The sequence below is a fragment of the Balaenoptera physalus genome, assembly GCF_965194825.1.
Source record: "Balaenoptera physalus genome assembly, chromosome: 20".
Taxonomy (NCBI): Eukaryota; Metazoa; Chordata; class Mammalia; order Artiodactyla; family Balaenopteridae; genus Balaenoptera; species Balaenoptera physalus.
In genome coordinates, this window is record NC_138901.1 from 14,621,156 (window position 1) to 14,640,495 (window position 19,340).

A 19,340-nucleotide genomic window follows, 5' to 3' on the forward strand; every position below is an offset into this window, starting at 1 on the left:
GGTATAGGTGTATGTTTTAGTTATCTATTGCTGTGTAACAAATAGCCCCAAATGGGGTGGCTTAAAACAATAACAATGATTTATTTTGCTCACAAATTTGTAATTGGACCGGGCCTAGCAGTGAAACCTTCTCTCTGCTCCACGCAGTGTCAGCTAGGGGGGCTGGATGACCTGCTTCCAAGATGGCATTTGCATGGCTGGCAAGTAGTTGCTGGGTGGTGGCTGGGAGCTCAGCTAGGGCTGGGGGCTGCGGGCCTCGGTTCTTCCCCATGTGGCCTGGGCTTCCTTCAGTGTGGTGACTGGGTTTCAAGCACAAGCGTCCCTAGAGAAAGAGCCAGGTGGGCTTTTTATGACCTAATCTCAGAAGTAAAATAATGTCATTTCCTTCCTGCTCCATTAGTCAAAGTAGTCAAAAAGCCCTCCCAGCTTCAAGGAGAGGGGCATAGATTCCACCTCTTGCTGAGGGAGTAGCAAATTCTTAGAAGAGCATCTGGGATGGGAAGTATCATTGCACCATTTTTGAGAAATAAGGTCTGCTACAGTATTTATTCCTATACTCTTTTTATTACTTTTCATGCTTTCCTTTTCAGTGGAGATAGTTCTTTACTAGTTTTATTTCTCTTTAATTCTGTAATTTGAGCAAATGAGGATCTTCCCCCACCTCCTCTTTAATTTTCTTTTCTGTGCCTGTGAAGCATTAACATGGTTCCAAAAACCAAAACTGTACAAAGACATATTCAGAAAAGTGCTGTCTCCCCCGCCCTATTCCTTCTATTCATCCATGCCATCCCCCCACCCCCACCCCAGTAGTGAACCAGTCTCATTAGTCTCTGGCTCATCCTCTCTGGGTTCATTTCCCCTCCTGTCTTACTCAAAGGGTGGCATGCCATGGATACTCTTTTGCACGCTTTTTTTGCTTACCAGTACATTCTGGAAATCATTCCACATCGGTTCTTAGATATCTCCCCTTCCTCTTGTTTTTCAACAACTGCAAAGACTGACTCCATTGTGTGAATGTTCCATAGTATATTCATTCTTTTATATGGGCGTATGGGTGGTTTGTAATATTTTGCAACTACAAACAATGCTGCAATGAACAACCTTGTATATGTGTATTTTTGTGTTGTTGGGGAGTATATCTTCAAGGTGATATCTTACGAGAATGTCAGAATGTAAACTCACACGTAGTTTTGTTAGATATTGCCAAATGCCTCTCCATAAGGGTTGTACCAATGTTCATTCCCACTGGTAATAAGAATGCCTGTTTCCTCACAATTTTGCCAAATGTGGACCTTTTGGACATGGTCATTAGTGCTCATCCTTCCTGCCAAAGACGGCCAGGTTATTTCTTTGGGTTCATATTGCCTCTGCTGTCATGAGTCCAAGAGGAACTGAAAGGGCTCAGAGACACAAAGGAACCTTTGACACCTCTTCAAGTTACACTGTCACTTCATCAGTGTCAGCACCACCCAGACGCTTACCCCGGGTAGCATGCCCCCTCCTCTTCTATACAAGGAGCCTGGGACACAGCACCGGCCTTTGCCCCACCCTGCTGCTGCTTCTTACAGGCCATGTTCAAAGCATCTCTCACCCTGAGGGCTCCAGGTCTAACGGCACCTTCCACACACTCAGCCTCCTTTCTCACACATGGCCCAGTGCTAAACTGGGTCAGGAGGTGAGTAGGGCCACTGGTGCTCAGAAGCCAAACCAATGTTAAAAACAGCCAGTGATAATTAGTAAATATAGACTAGATTTGTATTAAACAATGCTAGAACACTTTTGGTAGTTATTCTTACCCATAATAATTAAAAACAAGTTCGGGGGATTCTGAAATCACTTTGGAGCTCAAAATTTGAATTATAAAATACTGCTGTTTTGGAGGAAGGGCCTGGTTCTCCAGATGTTTAGCAGTTAGTGATCGCTGAGCCCTGACTTGCCCTTGTGACTCCGCTTTATCTCACAAACACAGACTGTACCAGCCTCTGAAGTCTCCAAACCCCTGTGATCTTGGCGCCATTTTCTCTCTTCTCAGGCAGCTTAACCTCTAGAATAGTGAGACCGTGAGGCTGGCTGAGGAGACCCAGAGCTTGATCATCTTGTTGAGGTAGTCTGCTTGGTTTGAGGAGAAGATATAAACAGCAATTAAGAAAACGAGGAAACTCTTTTAAGAAATGTCTAAAGGTGGGATAGTATTACCCCTAGTGTTGGTACCTCAGGAAGGGAGACCTCACGGGCAGCCTGTGGATTTGCTCAAAGGTGTGAGGCCAGGGAGGCTACTAGTTCTTCATGCCCTGAAGCAGCCTGTCTGGGAGGGAGGACCATTGGTGAGGCAGTGCTGTGCTTGTTCACCAAGTGTGAGGCTCTGGTGTTCAGATCACATCAGGCACTGCCACGCTCCTTTTCAATGCAAGGTTTTCAGAAATACTTAGAGGTCATGCAGGCTGCCCCAGGTTTGGAGAGTCCTGTCTTCATTATTGCTAGTTCCACTAATTATCTTGTTACCTACAAACTGGATCATAAGATACTACATCCTGTTTGGTGTTATCAGGAGATAAGAACTCTACAAAGCAAATAGGAATCAAACAGAAACCAGGAAATCTTAATTGGCAGAATGGTTTCCCAAGGCTTCCCCCTTCCCTGCTCAGAGTCAGATTTTTAAACATTTAAAAGTGGAATTGCAAAGTGTTTATCACACAATAAGTAAAAAATATAAAGCCATATATCCAATTTAAAAATAAATTTTAGGAAGGATACAGACAAGAGTGCCAAGACAGTTCAGTGGGGGAAAGAATAGTCTTTTCAACAAATAGTGCTGGAGCAACTGGACATCCACATGAAAAAGAATGAGGTCAGACCCCTCCCTCACACCGTGTACAAAAATTAACTCAAAGTAGATCATGGACCTTAAGGCAAGAGCTAAAACTATGAAACTCTTCAAATAAAATATAGGAGTAAATCTCTGTGAATTGGGGCTAGGTGTAAAGACTTCTTAGATAAGATACCAAAAGTACACTCAACCAAAGAAAAAATAGGTAAATTGGACTTCATCAAAATTACAAACTTTTGTGTGCAAACAGTACTATCAAGAACGTGAAAGACAACCCACAGAGTTTGCAAATCTTATGTCTAAGGGTTTTTTACCCAGAATATATAAAGGACTCCTATAACTCAATAATAAAAGGTAAATAACCCAATTAAGAAATGGGCAAAGGATCTGGATAGATATTTCTGCAAAGAAGATATACAACTGGCCAGTAAGTGTATGAAAAGATATTCAGAGTCATTAGCTGTCAGGGAAATGCAAATCAAAACCATAATGCAATGCTACATCCAAACCACTAGGATGGCTAGAATAAAAAAGACAGATAATAACAATGATTCATGAGGATGTGGAGAAACTGGAACCCTTGTACAGTGGGAATGTAAAATGACGCAGCAGCTGTGGAAAGCAGTTGGTGGTTCCTCAGAACGTTAAACATAGAGGTCTATGATCCAGCAGTTCCACTCCTATGTGTATATCCAAGAGAAATGAATGAAAATCTAGGTCCACACAAAAACTTGGACACAACTGTTCGTAGCAGTGTTATTCACAATAGCAAGAAGTGGAAAACAACTCAAATATCCCTCAGTTGAAGAATGGACAAAGTGTGGTATATGCACATAATAGAATATTATTCCATAGTAAAAAGGAATGATGTACTGTTACATGCTACAGCATGGATGACCCTGAAAACATTATGCTTTGTGCAAGAAGTCAGCCACAAAGGAACATATATTGTGTGATTCCATTTATATGAAATGTCCAGAATAGGCAGATTCACTGCGACAGATATGTGGTTAGTTGCCTTGGGCTGGTGGAGATGGAGGTGGGAGGCATGGGGAGTGACCACTAGTGGATACAGGGTTTCTTTGGGGGTGATGAAGATATTCTAAAATTGATTGTGGTTATGCCTTCACACTCTGAATATACCAATACCACTGATTATGCTTTTTAAATGGGTGAATTGTATGGTATGTGAATTATATCTCAATAAATCTGTTTTTTAAAAAGGATACAAAACCATGTTAGTTATGCTTATTTTTTAAAGTTATGTATTCTTAAAATATATATATATATATATATACACATTGAAAACAGACTGAAAGGAAATATAGTTAAAATGTTTTAAATAAGTATATCTGGATAATGGGATTATGAGTGTTTTCTCTAGTAAATATACTTGTTTTTGTAATTGGGGAAACAGCTAACGGGGAGGGTCTTCCGCTGTGCCTTCTCCTGGGCCAGGCAGCCCTTTGTGAAGCCCTCATGACATCAGATGGTGTGTGACCAGACCTTAGCAGCAAAGCCACCAAGCTGTCTTTGCCCCTGAAAAGCTGGGCTGATCGCCTGGCTATTTGTAATACGAAAAGTTACACCACAAAAAGTAAATCTGTACTATTTTCTCTTTACAGGTTGGTTTTTAATAAAATATCTCCCAAGAGCTACTCAGACAGTTACAATAGTCTTGCTTTAGCTTCGGGCCATTGAACTCTCTAAACTTTATTTTGGAAGCCATTTTAGAAACGTACCCTTTCTAAATGTACATCTTTAGTTGAAATGGTAAAGTGAATCTGCTTCTCACATTCCTTCCTGTAGCCAAACAGCAGCATTAGGAAATGTGTGCACATTTATTGTTTTTGGTCTTAAATTTGTATGACTTCCATTGGAAGTGAGTTCTTCCTGGCAGCCTGTTGAATCCAGATTTTGTTCATAAAGCTGCCTTGATGCATTGTCAATGTTCTGCCGCTCATGGATATTTCTTTGTTCCCAGTGAGTCTGTGGAGAGAAGCCTGCATTAGAAAAAGGAACAGTTGAAAAGAAAAAACAACCTCCTTGTCAGTTATTTCAGAAATTTGTTTCCACATCATATGCCTTTGGCTTGGACAAAAGTTGTGAAATAGCCTTTGTTTCATGCTATTTTGTGTTAAACCTGTTTCCTGTGAATAACTAGGGTTGTAAGGAAAGGTTAGTAAAGAGTCAGCTCTCCCACATGAGAAGGGAAAAAGTAACCTCTTCTCTAGTGCAGCCTACAAATCTGAGTGAGACGTGCACTGCCCTGCGTGGGCAGCCTCTTGGCACTGCCCGGATCCCTGGGGGGAAGAGGGTATTGTCCCTGGGTGAGTGTTTACTCAGAAGTCTGCATAGATAATCTGATGTGACTCAAAGACAGTAACCTCAGAAAAGCTAAACCAGATCCCCTTGGGGTGGGGTGCAGATGTTCCGGCAGAGAGAAAAGCGATTCCAAACACCACGTACAGCTTGAGGCATGACTAAGTGCTCGCTGGGCACAGGCTTCCACTCGACCATCCAGAACCTGGTGGTAGAGATGCCTCGGTTAATATAAGAAGCCTTTCCAGAAGAGCACAGAGAGAGTACCCTACAGCCATTCACACGAGGCAGCTAGAGCCATGTCTTCTGAAATGCAGTGACCAACATGTATTATTTTTTAAACCAGAGTTTAATTTTTTTTTTTTTTAATGAGACTCGCCGACATTTATAAGGGAGAACTTCGAAAATACCCCAGTTTGAAGGACTCCTAGAACATAGGATATCCCTGCTTATATGCAGTAACGTTAGACTGAGAAATGCAGGTGAACCCCCAGGCCCCCAAAGCGAGAGACGGCACAAGCCCTGATGAGAGTGGAGGACAGGTGGGTCCTGGGCAGTCCGCCAGGCCCTGCACAAGCTCAGTGACCAGTTCAACTGGGTCAGACCCTAAGGACTCCAGGCTTCAGAAAAATCACACATAGGTCCCTGCCATAGACCTTTAGGACACTCACAGGTCATCAGATCTCTAAGTGTCAAATCCACAAGCGCCAGGCCACCCGGGGGCTTAGGACACAGCTGTGCGGGCGCGTGGTCACAGCTGCACAGGACAGACGTCACCGGTGTGAGCCCACACGCGTGGAGCACAGAGACCGTGAGGCGTCTGGTATAGGTGATGGCTGCAGGCAGCCGTGAGGGCTGGGCAGATGCATTTGTATAAACCGTAGAGGGAAGAGAAAGGGTGAGCAATCCACAGATTCCTGCATTTCTAGTTCTTTTAGTCTTTGCTTTCCCAGGCGAATTGTTTCTATAAGGCTATCACCTAATTAGAGACCTGGGCACAAGGACATGTCTGTCTGTCACACCCGGGCCGGTCACACCCCCTTCCTCCCACCGGACACAGCAGGTGGAGGAACGGGGTGGGGGGGGCGGGAAGCCGTGAGTCAGGCTGTGCTGATGAATCAGGGCCTCGGGCAGGGTGCTGAACACTTCCGAGTCTGTTTGCTCCTGCCTAAAATAGAAGTAAAAGTGCTGTCTTTCCGGGGTATTGTGAGATGTAACCGAGGGAACCTGAGAAGGAATCTTACCGTAGGGTCTGGCGTGGGGTCATTGGACACCACCAAGCATTGCCTGCACTACCACACCGTCCGTGGGTGTCACGGCCGCTTCTCCCTTCTGCTTCACCCCGACCCTGGCTGTCTGCAGGCAAGAATCCATGGTCTAATTCTTAGCCTTGGAAATTGGAGGCTAACAGGGTTTGCTCTTTTCCCACCTTGCACATTGGCCACAACAGATGTTTCAGATGGATTGTATCAAGTGGAGCTGAAGCCCAGGGTGTTTCACAGGGCCGAGATGGGTGAGAACAGCTGTAGGAGTGTCACAGAACTCCTCTCTCTAATCCAGGGCTGTGGGTCTCAACCTCACCTGTTCATTACATCAGTGAGAGAGTTTCTAAAAATCCTCGCACCCACTTAAATCAGTATCGCTGGATACAAGACCCAGACACCAGTATTTCTAAGCACTCTCTGCCCCTCTCCCAGGAGAATCATGACCTCCCAAGAGTCAGGCTGAATGTGAGAGTCCTGGGCATTGAGAAACTCTGGGGCTGCCTGGTGAGACCAGCTCGACAGTTACATGTCCTGGGAGCCTTAGCTGGAAGAAAGAGAGGCAGACGTTTGACCAGATGTGTCATTGACTCAGAATGTTGGTACCAAGCTAATTTGGCGGGAGGGGAAGGGTAGGGTAATATGGCTGAGCTAATTGTATGAAATATTAGCTGGTTCACAAGAAGACTGGTAGAAGAAGAAAATACACAAAGAGGAGTTTTTATCTGTGATGGTGGCTTTTGTTTCTCTTTTTCTATTCACTGATACAACGTGGGACTTTTAATTTATAGGGAAGAAATACGACTCACGTGGCCGGTCCCCCTTCTCTAGAGGGAGGGACCTTCGGTGACTTTATAAAAATAAGCCCCTGGCTTGCTCTCCATTTGCTTTCTAGTTAATTCTGGTCCTTTTTTTCTTTTACCAGTTGCCAGAGGCTCCACCCTCTGAGGAGGAAGAACAGGAAGCCTGGGTGAATGCCTTGCTTGGAAGAATGTTTTGGGACTTCTTAGGAGAGAAGTACTGGTCTGATCTGGTGTCTAAGAAAATCCAAATGAAACTCAGCAAAATAAAGGTACTGTTTTCCACCCAAGAGGCTTCCGAGTCATCACGTCTTAATTTCTAGAAGTTTTGTACATTATATCCTAAGTGAAAAATCATTTGGTTTTAAACGTATAACAAATGGGAGTAGTAAGTTCTTATCAAATAACACATCTGGGCTGTGACCTTGACCATACGACTAACTGCCTCTGGGGATGTAGTGAATGTTCCTGTTTATTTTTTCCCCTTCTATTGCCCTCATTGTTATTCACTCTGGGTGAGAATCCAGAATTTGGTTTGGGAAAATGGGAGCTGTTGCAGCTGGTTTGTTATATAGAATTGTGTTATCTTTAAGTTAGTAATGAACTGAAATCATATGGCCGGACAGCCCACCCAGCCTCACAATCTTGGCCACACAGCATGTGCTCTGAGGAAAATGCCAGACTACTTAAGACCTCTTTCCCAACTCCCTCTCAAAGCTGGGAAAGCTACCATTGCACTCTAAATGTGTCTGCATTTGACCTTTACTTCTGGCCAGATGGTATTTTATTTTGGGCTCTCTCTTTGCTGAAGAAACAGTCCCAGTGCTGATGTAGGCCCACTTGGAAGTGAGTTTAAACTTGCATAAGTATTCTTCACAATTGCCACTAAATGACTCATTTAGTACCACCTTTGCCAACTGAGAAACCTTATTTAGGTTACTTAGAAGTAAGTTTTTGATCCATTGAAGACCCAACCAAGGAAGAGTCACTTCGGTACCCAGATCTTCACGGAGAGCTTACACAGTCAGCAGCTTAAGTCAGTGGATCCTTTGGGTCATAGATACCTTTGAGAAGCAGAAACATATGGAACCTTTCCCCAGAAAAATGCCCTGTGACATTTTGCCCATGATTTTGCCCATGATTTCCGAGAGTTCAAGGACTCCAGGTTAGGAGACTGTGAGTCACGGTAAAATTATGTTGGAAGAAAATGTGGGCACGGAGGAGCTTCGATTTGATTCCTGTCGTGCCTTTGGGTCAGGAACAGAGCCTTTCCTGGCACAGTCAGGCTCTCTGCCACTCCGGCCGCTGTCACCCCTTCCCCAGGCCCTGATGAAGAGGAGGGGCCTCCTCAGCTGGAAGAGCGGATTTCAAGGCAGCATTCGGGGCAGGTGTTTGGGAGGGCTCTGTTGACAAGGCTCAGCCCGTTTATGTTCTTCGGGCGAGTGAGGGTCGAGCGCTCCGCTAGCCAGGTCCGTAGGGGGAGCGGGAAGCAGTTTGGAGAGGAGAGGCCAGCAGCCGCCCTGGAGCTCACTCAGCCTCCTCCTCTTTTTGGGAAATGACGGCGGGCTTGATTGAGTTCCCTGGTTGAGGCGCACGGGCGGGGCTGGTGCTGCTCTTTTCCCAGAGACTGTCACGGGTGCTTCCCTGAGCAGGAGGGCTCTGGGTCCTGGCGACAAAACAGGGCACGCCTGAGCTGCAGAGGGACACCGCTCTCGCCGCTACACACGTTCCAGTACAGACTCGGAGCGGGTGTCGGAGGGCTTCTCTCTGGCGCTGGGAGTCCTCGGGGCCAACCTCCACCCCAGATTGAGAACCGTGGGCTCCCTCAAGCCAGAGGAGGTTGACGAAGGGCTTTCATTTTCATCTTCTCCCTTTGCTGACCCTGTGGGCTTCTGCAGGGTACAGAGATAAACTCTCGTCTGTGTGTTGAGGTCAGAAGTGCTAGGGGGTTAGGGTGGAGAAAGTGGTCCCGATCCAGCAGCGCCGGCAGTTCAGAGGCGGGGGCCGTACTCCCCCCACTGGCAGCCTCAGCGCCTCCCACCCTCCACCTCGACCTGAGCTGCTGTCCCGGGAAGTGCCCTGCAGACCAGAGGGGACCCTGGTGATGGAATAAACGGGAAGGCAGCGGGAGATTACCCCCATTCTGAACCTGCCATCACCCCTGCCAAGAGAACTCTTACTATCACCAGATATCCAGGTATCCCTGGGAAGGGCTGTTCCTTAAATACAGTAGTGAGTATTGGTTAATGGGCAGTCAAGAACCAGAGTGGCTGGAGAAGCCTGAGCTGCCCCCTGTGACAAAGATCCCCCCTGTCTCCTGGTCTCCTTGAGGGCCTGACGTATGGAGGGCGCTTTGCTGGCTGCAGTGATTGTCACCCTCACCCGTGATAAATAACTCACGTTGTGGAAGAGCAGCCCCGTGTGTGTATCTGGTGCCCGGTGATGGGTTTAAAATAAGCTGAGTTTCTGCCTCCACGGCAAGTACGCCCTGGGCCTTGGCCGGCTTCTCTGGCACCACCTTGGAGCCCTCAGGAGTTATGGCCTCTGTGCCCATGTCAGCAAATGCTGCTCTTATTGCAACAGCTTCTAACTCACCCCCCACCACCCTGGAGAACGCCCGGTCCCCAGCTGGCTTTACCCAGGAGGGTAAAGAACACACAGTGGGTTCCCGTCTCACTGTGGTGCCCTTAGGGTGGAAAGAAGAGAGTCTCTGGTTGAAAAGAGCAGGAGGGGGAGTGACCTTTCCTTGCCTCCCCCACCCCCGCTGCTGACAGGGCAGGAAGGAAGCAGCTCTAGGGCCTGGTCCTGAGTTTTGATTCAGATCAGAGATCTGAGCAAAGAGGGAGTGAGGGGGTTGGTTAGAAATGTTGCAGAATCTTGGAGTTGGGCGCTCAGGTGAATAAGTAGGAAACGCCCTGCTGACCTCCCCTCCCCATCCTGCTTACTGGTGATTAGTGCCCATCCCACCCCTGCCAAGTCTTTCTCAGTCCCCGCTTCCTTCAGTTCCCTCCTCCATCTTAGGCCCTGCCTCAGGCCCTTCCTCTGCCCTCTCGGGGACTCCAGGGAGCAGGATGGCGTGGGGAGGGAGGCTGGACGGGGCGCAAGGAGGGGCACCATGTTCTCTGCATGCACTTCCCTGGCTCAGTGTCCACTCCTGTCCCCATAGAAACCTGGCGTGCCTCAGAAACACTGGGCATTGGGATGACAATAATAGACAAAAAGGACTGGGGCAAGGGTGCAAGATTTTGGCTACATTTTTGGCCAAGTGTCATTCTGTAGGCTGATTGGGAGGCCAGCCACCACATAACATTAATGCTTTGGAAAAAGGTTTTCCAAATAAAGCAACCACCACTTCAAAAGGCACATTTGAATACTGTCTCTAGTCACATTTTGTCCATCTCAGACATCATAACCTCTTTAAACTAACACCTCCATCCCCACAGAAAATCAGAGATGAAATTCCCTGACTGGTGAATCCTATAAGTGTCTTAAGTTTCTCTGCAGAGAGACAGCTGAAGAGGTCCAGCCAAAATAGGCACTAAATTCATGTCTGGCTAGATGCTCCTCATTTTATGGGAAATGTTCAGCGTATGTTCAATTTTTTTTAACTCTTACTTATATTCTAAATTTTACAAAATTATTCTAATGTTCAACTGGAGCAGTCCTTATGAGAATAAGAAAATTCTGGGGGAAAAGAAAAGAGAGGGACTTGCCAGATTTAAAAATGTATTTTAAAGCTACAGTAACAAAACCACTTTGCTACCAGTAGGAAACAGTGCTCAGTACAGACTCCAGTGCAATGGGAATCCCATAATGAAAGGTGGCTTTGCAGGTCAGTAGGGAAAGATTTGGTTGTTCAAAACAAATAGGTTAAGACACCTGACCAGCCACTGGGAAAAAAAATTAAGGTGGATTCCTAGTTTACATCTTACATTAAAATTTGGACTGAACTAAAGATTTTTTTTAATGTACATACATATACATAAATCCGGGTCAAGGAAACATAGGTCAATTAATTCTCTGCTCTTGAGGTGAAGTAGGAATTTCTAAGCATGATACCAGCACTCTCACGTTAGTTCATTTAGAGTAAATTCCTACTGACAGCTGTGTTAGTTGGGGTCCCAGCGGAAAACAGATGGCACATTCAGTGCAGCACGCTGGGGGAGGATTTATGAAGGTGGGGGCCGATGCAGAGGAACCGAAAGGCATCGTGCAGCCCCCCAGGGCTGGAGCGGTGGGGAGCGATTAACCCAGCCTCGGGCAGAGTGGCTAGGTGGAGGGGGCTGCCCGTCTGATAGGAGCTGTGGTCTTCAGTAGAGGGAGGGGACAGATGCCTGACAGTTCTCCTCTCCGTGTACCTCCCCGCCCCCTGCCCACGGCTGTGTCCCACTGGCCAAGCCCGACCAGAAACCAGAGGGCAAGAGTCCATCGATGCGGTTCCCGCAGACCAGCCTCTCGGGATGTAGTGAGGAACTCGATCCCAGGGGGGCAAAGGGAAAATATCCAGCACAGGGTCAAGGGATGTGATTTTTTTTTTTTCCCAAGGATTTTAATACATGTTGTGAGTTGGCCTACAGAAAATGTTGTAGTGATTTCCTAACTCCCCACTAGTAGTCTAAGAGAGGTCCATTTTCCCAGCCTTCAGCCAACTCTGGGCATTATTAACCTGACCAGCATGGCTCATTCCTTCTCCACAGTCTGGTCTCCGGCCACATGCCACCCTCAGGGAAGCCTTCGCTGACCTGCTTATCCAAGACGGCCCAGCCTCCCTCTGCCCCGTTTCCCACCTTATCTGCTCTATAGCACCGGTCACGCTCTGCAGTTATAGGGTATTTGTCTGCTTATCTGTCTGTTCCTGCCTCTTCATCATAAGCCCCACGAGAGCGAGGACCTTGCCTCTCTCGTCCGCAGCTCTGTCTGTAGTACGCTGCCTAGTACTTGGTGTGCGCTCAATAAATTTTGGTTGAATAAATGTGTCCCCAAAACCTTGACCATTGTTCCCTCTGAGAGTATGTTGACTTCTAGCATTTACCAGTTTCCTAACGAGTCTCCTTGGTTGTTTCCTTCTGTCCTCCAGCTCCCCTACTTCATGAATGAGCTAACTCTGACGGAGCTCGACATGGGAGTAGCTGTGCCAAAAATCCTTCAGGCCTTCAAGCCTTACGTTGATCACCAAGGTAACTCTTAACTGACTCCAGAGAGGAGTGGAGCATTTATATGAGCATTAGAATGTTGCCGTCGCTGCAGATTGAATACCAAGGCTTTGTGTTTGGAGGGAGTTGGGGGCGTTTTTAACCATATTTCATGTTGCGTGCCTTCTGTTCTTAACGGTCACAGCCTGAAACCGGTGGGGAGTAGATCAGGACTCCCGCTCCTAGCCCTTCTGGTCTTCTGGATCCTTACAGGTCCTCCTCCAGCCCAAAGATGCCCACATGCCAGTTAATGGGGGCCCGGCCCCGCATGGTCACAGCCCTTGCCAGGGTGAGAGGCAGTGGCTGCATTTCAGGCCCACTCACCCCTCGTGGCTTCTCGTCTGCATGTGCCCGGCCCTGGATTCTTACCGGGAGCTGCCCCCCCTCATAAGTAGTGACATCTTTGCCTTGCCTTAACCTCTAGGATGCAGATTCTTTGAGCTTCATGTTTTATTCTTTCTGTTCCTTTCCACTCCAAGTAGGCACTCAGTAAGTGTTTGAAAAATGAAGACTTATATTGTTGGGCAGTATTTTGAGAGTAAGGCTCTCTGCTGGAGGGAAGTTCTCTGATTTGGTTTTTAAGACATGTTACAGACACATTATTTGTGCCTACTTGTGTATGTGTGCCTGTGAGAAGGTGATTGAAATGTGTGGAGAGTTTAAATAAAATTATGATGTAAAGATATGTGTGTATTTTGTGGCACCGTGACAGAAAGTTTAGTACCCAGGAGTCTGGTGAAAAGAAGAATGAATTAGGTAGGCAAGAATAGTCCATGAGCAGAAAGGGAAAAATCTCCCTGTCATGGAAGCATTCAACTTTTTTTCTAGAATATCCCTCTCCAAGTGAGCCTCTTTCCACTTAAACTGGATTTACATTCTTCCTCAAAAGGCTCAGGAACAAAGTAAGGGAGAAAATAATTACAACTTTTCAAGAGAGTGATATTTGTCTTGAAGTAAATATTTTGTAAGATTGATAGACTATAGCATCTACTTTTGTCTCTGTATGGCTATATCAGGTGGCTCTTGAACATATTTAGTGAAATCAAGTTCTGTGTTGTATACATTTGATGTAAATACAGAGAGTTCTTTTTTAGCACTACAGCTAGCAGCTCTAACAAATCTCTCTAGCATTATTTCAGCTAACAGTTTAGTCCATATTTCCAGGTCTTTAGCATCCCATCGATATCAGAGAAAGATAGACCAGAGAATTATTTGCAAATCCAGAAGTCCACCTAATAGTACGTCGAAATCACCTGTGACCACTTAATTGTGTCTACACTTTGATGAATCTGAGTGCTCCTAGGTTTAGTGAATTTCTGGTTCACTAAGAGTAAAACTAGAAAAGATGCTTTGCAAATGGTCTAGCTAGAGTTCTTTCAACCACATGTGAAATTTAAACAGCTGCATTATCCATGTGTCAGGTGCAGAGCTAGGGTCTTCGCCCCGACGGCACTGCTGGGCTGCCTGGCTCCCTCTGGCTCTGGGGGGTTCTAGGTTGCCCTTTGCTCTTTGCCTCTTTAGGAACTGACTTGTAACGAGCTGGTGAATGATCAGGTAACATAAGCCTCCTGAGAGTCAGGCTTAACGAAGGTAAATAATACGTGTGCATGCTTTATTTTCTAATGCATTAGAAGTCTCTTATCTCAGAACTGTCCTTTGTTGAACTAGTAGAAATTTCCAGTGAGAGGGGAGCAGGGCCATAGCTGGGCTTGGCAGCATCTAAGAAGTGTCCCTGTGGCTGTGAATTCTGCAGCCTCCCACGGCAGCTTTGTAAGGCTTTGAGTGAAATTCACTAAATGCCTAAGTCTCAAGTCTCTTTCCCGTTCCTCTGGGGCCAGAGCTGCATCAAGACATTTTATTATATAGATCAAAGCTTTTGCCAGTTTTTAATCCATTTGAGGCTTACTTAGCTCCTTTCAGGGCAAGTTTTAGAGATCTGCCTGCTTTATGTAACAAGGGAAGAAATGTTACTAAAGAAAGGAATAATAAAGACATGAAGCCTGTGGGTTTTAAAAGTTTGATCAAATTAGGTTTTTCCAAGTCTGCAAAGGCTACATGTGATGGTATAACAGAAATGAACATGAAGGGACAATGCATCTTGGATTCCATTGCTCTAAGAGAAACCTTTCCTTTGGGGGGAATGAAAATCAGGAGTGACTTGTTAAAACTGACTCTGAAAAGCAGAGTTCAGCTTTCAGGGAACTGCCCCCCAGGGTGAAGGGGGCTTCGACCGCTCTCAGGAGGGGGCGCCTCCCAGGGAATCCCCCCTACACACCCCACACCCTTATTTTCGGTAATATTTCCTAGCTTGTGCTTGTTTGTTGAAGGCACATGGCTTGGGAGGGATATTGGGGCCAGAGCTGCTGGATCGCTCCATCCTCAGGATGCTCTTCTTCCTTCCTTCCTTCCTTCCTTCCTTCCTTCCTTCCTTCCTTCCTTCCTTCCTTCCTTCCTCCCTCCCTCCCTCCCTCTCTCTCTCTTTCTTTCTTTTCTTTCCTTTCTTTCTTCTTTCTTTTCTTTCTTTTCTTTCTTTCATTTTTGGCTGTGTTGGGTCTTCGTTTCTGTGCGAGGGCTTTCTCCAGTTGCGGCGAGCGGGGGCCACTCTTCATCGCTGTGCGCGGACCTCTCACTGTCGTGGCCTCTCCCGTTGCGGAGCACAGGCTCCAGACGCGCAGGCTCAGTAGCTGTGGCTCACGGGCTTAGTTGCTCCGCGGCATGTGGGATCCTCCCAGACCACGGCTCGAACCCGTGTCCCCTGCATTGGCAGGCAGATTCTCAACCACTGCGCCACCAGGGAAGCCCCAGGATGCTCTTCTTGAGGCAACACAGAGCGGTGGTTCTGAGCTCCTTGTCCTTGGGCAAGTCCTTAACCTCCTCACTAACTAACTCCTCTCTCAGGTGGGGAGACTGATGGCACCTACTTGGTGGCTTAAATGAGTTAATACATGAAAGGCACTCGGAAAACATCAGGTGCCAAACAAGCTCTAAGTGTTAACTATTGTTATTTTTACCGACATTATCGCTGCCTTCACTGCTGCTGCTCTTGGAGGGTTTAGAACGTGAGCGGCTGAGGTGTTTGGTTGACCCATCCTACAGCTTGAGGCCGGCAGGTCCTCCCAGAACAGATGGAAGGGAAAGGGCCATTCCTGGTTCCAGACACACAGCCAGGTTCTAGTGCAGCGGATAAGGGGAAAGGACCACCGTTCACGGGGCTGGAACCGTGGCCAGAAGGTGGAGAGGATCTGAACCTTGGAAACTGGCCATGCACCTCCTGTCTTTGAGCCCTGCCCGCTCCACACACACCTCACCATGGGGTGGGGGGTGGTCTCCTTCCTTCCCTACAGGCCACAGAGCAAGGCCTCCCCCCACCACTCCTCATCCCCACCCCACGCTGCTGTCCCCAGGGCCTGTCCTCGGGAGGCCACCAGGCCAAGCTCTTTCCAGTTGTTTTATTAACTCTGTTAGGGTAATGTTTGCTCCTTCGTTCCTTCAACAAATACTCATTGTGGGGAAAACTGGAATATTTAGAAAAGGGAAACATTACCCATCGTTCCACCATTCAGAGATAGCCAGGATGACCATTCTGCTACATTTGGTACATTCTTGGTGCATTCTCTCCTAATCTTTTTTCTTATGGATAAAAATTAATTAAAAATGTATAGCTCCTTTTTCAAACCCTTAAAGAGTTGGGCAGATTGACTGTTTAGACTTGAGAAGGCAATCAGAGGTTCCCTAGCAGGACCCTGCTGTGTTTAGATGCATAAGCCAAAGCCCAGACAGGGCGTGATGTGCCAGAGATCACTCAGCAGCCTCGCTTTTCCTTGCCGCTCCACAGCTTCTAGGCCAGAGCCAGAGGCTTGCTGTGCGCACCAGCTCTGGGCCCGGCCACCCGCGTTTGGGCCCCGCTCCTTCCTCATCCAGCAGCGAGGCCTTGGGGAGGTTACTAGGCACTCAACACCTTGGGCTCCTCATCCATAGCGTGATGACGGCAGTAGCCTCTCGCCTGTTGGTTGTGGAGGAGATTAAACGCTTCATGTCAGCACTCAGAGAGCACACGTGACACGCAGGAAGCCATCGGTTTTCGTTGCTGCTGCTGCTGCTGCAAAGCTTGATTAGTAAAATCTTCCTGAAGGGGTTTGGTGGGGACCCTCGTCTGTCAGCCAGGTTTTTCTCTTCCATGCCTGGGACCAGTGACCTCAGAGCGGTGCCTGCAGGGGTGTCAGCAGTGTCAGAATGATCCAGGGCTGGGGACCGTGACCCCTCAGGTTCAGTTTAATTAATTTAGTCTTCAGGGCTTTTGCTACACGGAGTTTGTCTGCAGATGGTCATCGAGCGTCCACGTGGACAGAGAGCCGTGTGGCACCGTTTTTGCCCTGTTGCAAGATACCCGATTAACAACCCGAGTTTCCACCAGAGGGCTTGGATTCTGTGGAAAGATGACCATGTCCCCCAGGAAGAGGAAGCTGGTCTGTCTTCAGAGATGCCTGTAGTTGTGTCTGGCACGTCCACCATCTACATTTGCCTTCCAGACCTTGATCTGTGGCGCCTGGTGCCTTTGTTCAGTGCTGGGGCTGAAGCTACTCTGCCAGCGGAGTATTGCAGAAAAGTGGAACCAGGGGCAGTCTGTGAACTGCCTGTTCCTCTGGCTACACCCTCATCAAGAGAGCAGCTGCCTGAGGTCGGTCACGGTGACAGGGCCAGACTGTGGGGCTCAGCACTGAGAAGAATGGCACATATACTCTCTGACCAGATCTGTGTTGCACAAGGAAAAAATACCTTTTGTGGGAAGGGGAAAAAAGTACTCATTTGTGGAACTTGGGTGGGGTGGGGAGGAGAGACTCTGATTTGGGACTGTGTTGACCTTGAAAGGTGGAGCTGTTTCCGAGAACAGTTACAGGTAGACAAAACCAAAAATGACATCTGTCCTAAAGGACACATCCAATTACAAGGAATAATACTAGTTTTCTGCAGTATCTGAGTGAGCAATATGGCACCAGTCTGTTTGCCAGGAACAAAACGGTCACTAATGTGGTCGTCTAAGAGCTGAATAACTCAAACATCTGTTCTTGGTAAAATCAGTATATTATTAAATCTTCCATTTTAAGAGCTTTTGTTTTTTGGATGCCAAATGTTGGCTTTCAGAGTGAAAATCAGCCATCAGTTACAGGTAGAGGGAAGTGGAGGAGCAGGTAACATGAGCCAGACCCTGTGAGCAAGGCTTCAGGGCCTCTTACCTCCTCCTGAGCAACCCCTGCCCCATTAAACCTGTTCCAGTGAGACTGAGGCCTTTTAGTTATTTTAATAGTAAATACGACAGTGAACTGCTGAGTGAAAGTACTAGATTTATTCGAGCATGGTAGGACTGCTCCTGAGGCCATGGGGTCTATTAAATCAACTACCAGGGAGAAGGCGGAAGAACCTCTGTTCTACTTGTCTCTGGTGACACGTACCAGGGCATGTGTACTGTCTCTGCTGGCATCGAGGTCTGCTCTGCACCAGGTGGCCCAGGCCATCGTTACTCTTCTTCAGGCATAAACTTCCAGAGGACAGGGATTCACTTCAGCGTCTTGAGCTCTGATAGCTTGCGTTAAGAACTAAATAAACATTTTGAGGTGGAGCGAGCAGTAGCTTTTGCCACAGTCTGAGTAGCGGTGGTGGTAACTGATCCTTCCCTCACGAGGCTGAAGAGAAACAGAAAAACAGCCCTCCGAACTCCTCAAGTCCTTGTGTGAAGACTGACTGAAGTTTGTCATGTTCATTGTCAGTTGTGTTTCCCTTGTTGCCAGTGACGGGCCGGTTTTATAGGGACTTGTTGGTAATCAGGTGCCACCCTTCGCCACTGGACAGCCTCACAACGTGAAGACCCCTCATGTGATGGAGATTGTTATGGACTGCATGTCTGTGTTCCCCCCAAACTCATATGTTGAGACACTAACCTGCAATGTGATGGTATTTAGAGACGGGGCCTTTGGGGTGATTAAGTTTAGATGAGGTCACGGTGGGATTAGTGCCCTCATGAGAAGAGAGACCAGAGAGATAGCTCGCTCGCTGTGCCACATGAGGACACGGGAGAAGGCGGTTGTCTGCAGGCCAGGAACAGAGCCCTCACCAAGAATGAATCAGCCAACACCTTGATCTTGGACTTCCAACCTCCAGAACTGTGCCAAATAAACGTTGTTTCAGCCACACAGTTTGTGGTATTTTGTTACAGCAGCCTAAGAAGACTAAGACAAGACCCTCTGTATTCATGCCCTTTCCAGAGAACCTCTCAGGACTGGCTGCCTTACGCCTATTTAAAGATTTAAAAAATTGCCTTGCTCCTTAACTTCTGGTTTTTGTCCTTGAGCACTACCAAGACCAGATGGTTACAGGAAGCAACATTTTAAATGAAATGCCTCACAAGCAAGTCTTAACCGTTGTCAAGAGCCCAGAAGAAAAAGCTCTGTTCCGGCACTCACCCAGGTGAGGAGCATGCAGCTCGTTAGGGTTAGGGTGCCACTCAGAGCACAGTGTCTGTCCCCTCTTCACAGTGTTGCTACGTGTGTCCTCAGTGAAAAGACCACCTTTCTAGTAACTGCTGATTTCGTCTTTCAGTCCTGCAAGGTGGGAGCTCCTGACTCACCCTTTATGTAACCAAGTGGTTTCGGCTCCGGTTACGTGCACTCCAAGATTTTCAGGGAGCTTTTTGCCACTGAATCGTTGTCACAGAAGCGTGTTTTTCTTTGCACCTAATGCTAAAATTGTCATCTTACCCTCATCTGAATGTAAGCACGTCATATTAAGATAACCTGTTTGAATGTTTGCAGTTTATATCTGTATTTAAAGATTCTCAAACCATTCTTGACTCCTTCATATCTTCACTGAGAATGGGGGCTGAGCAAGGCCCCGTGGGTGGGCCTCATGGAGCATCTACAATGATACAAAAAACAGGCTTCAT

The 19,340-nt window shown here is 47.2% G+C and overlaps 1 protein-coding gene across 2 annotated transcripts in view; it reads left to right on the top strand.

Moving 5' to 3' along the window:
- Nucleotides 1-19,340, top strand: part of TEX2 (testis expressed 2) — a 109,122-nt gene that overhangs the window by 72,115 nt on the left and 17,667 nt on the right. For both annotated transcript variants that reach the window (XM_082441994.1, XM_082441995.1), the window contains exons 6-7: nt 7,337-7,483; nt 12,289-12,388. In XM_082441994.1, coding sequence (XP_082298120.1) covers nt 7,337-7,483; nt 12,289-12,388 — 247 coding nt within the window. The remainder of the gene's footprint in view (nt 1-7,336; nt 7,484-12,288; nt 12,389-19,340) is intronic.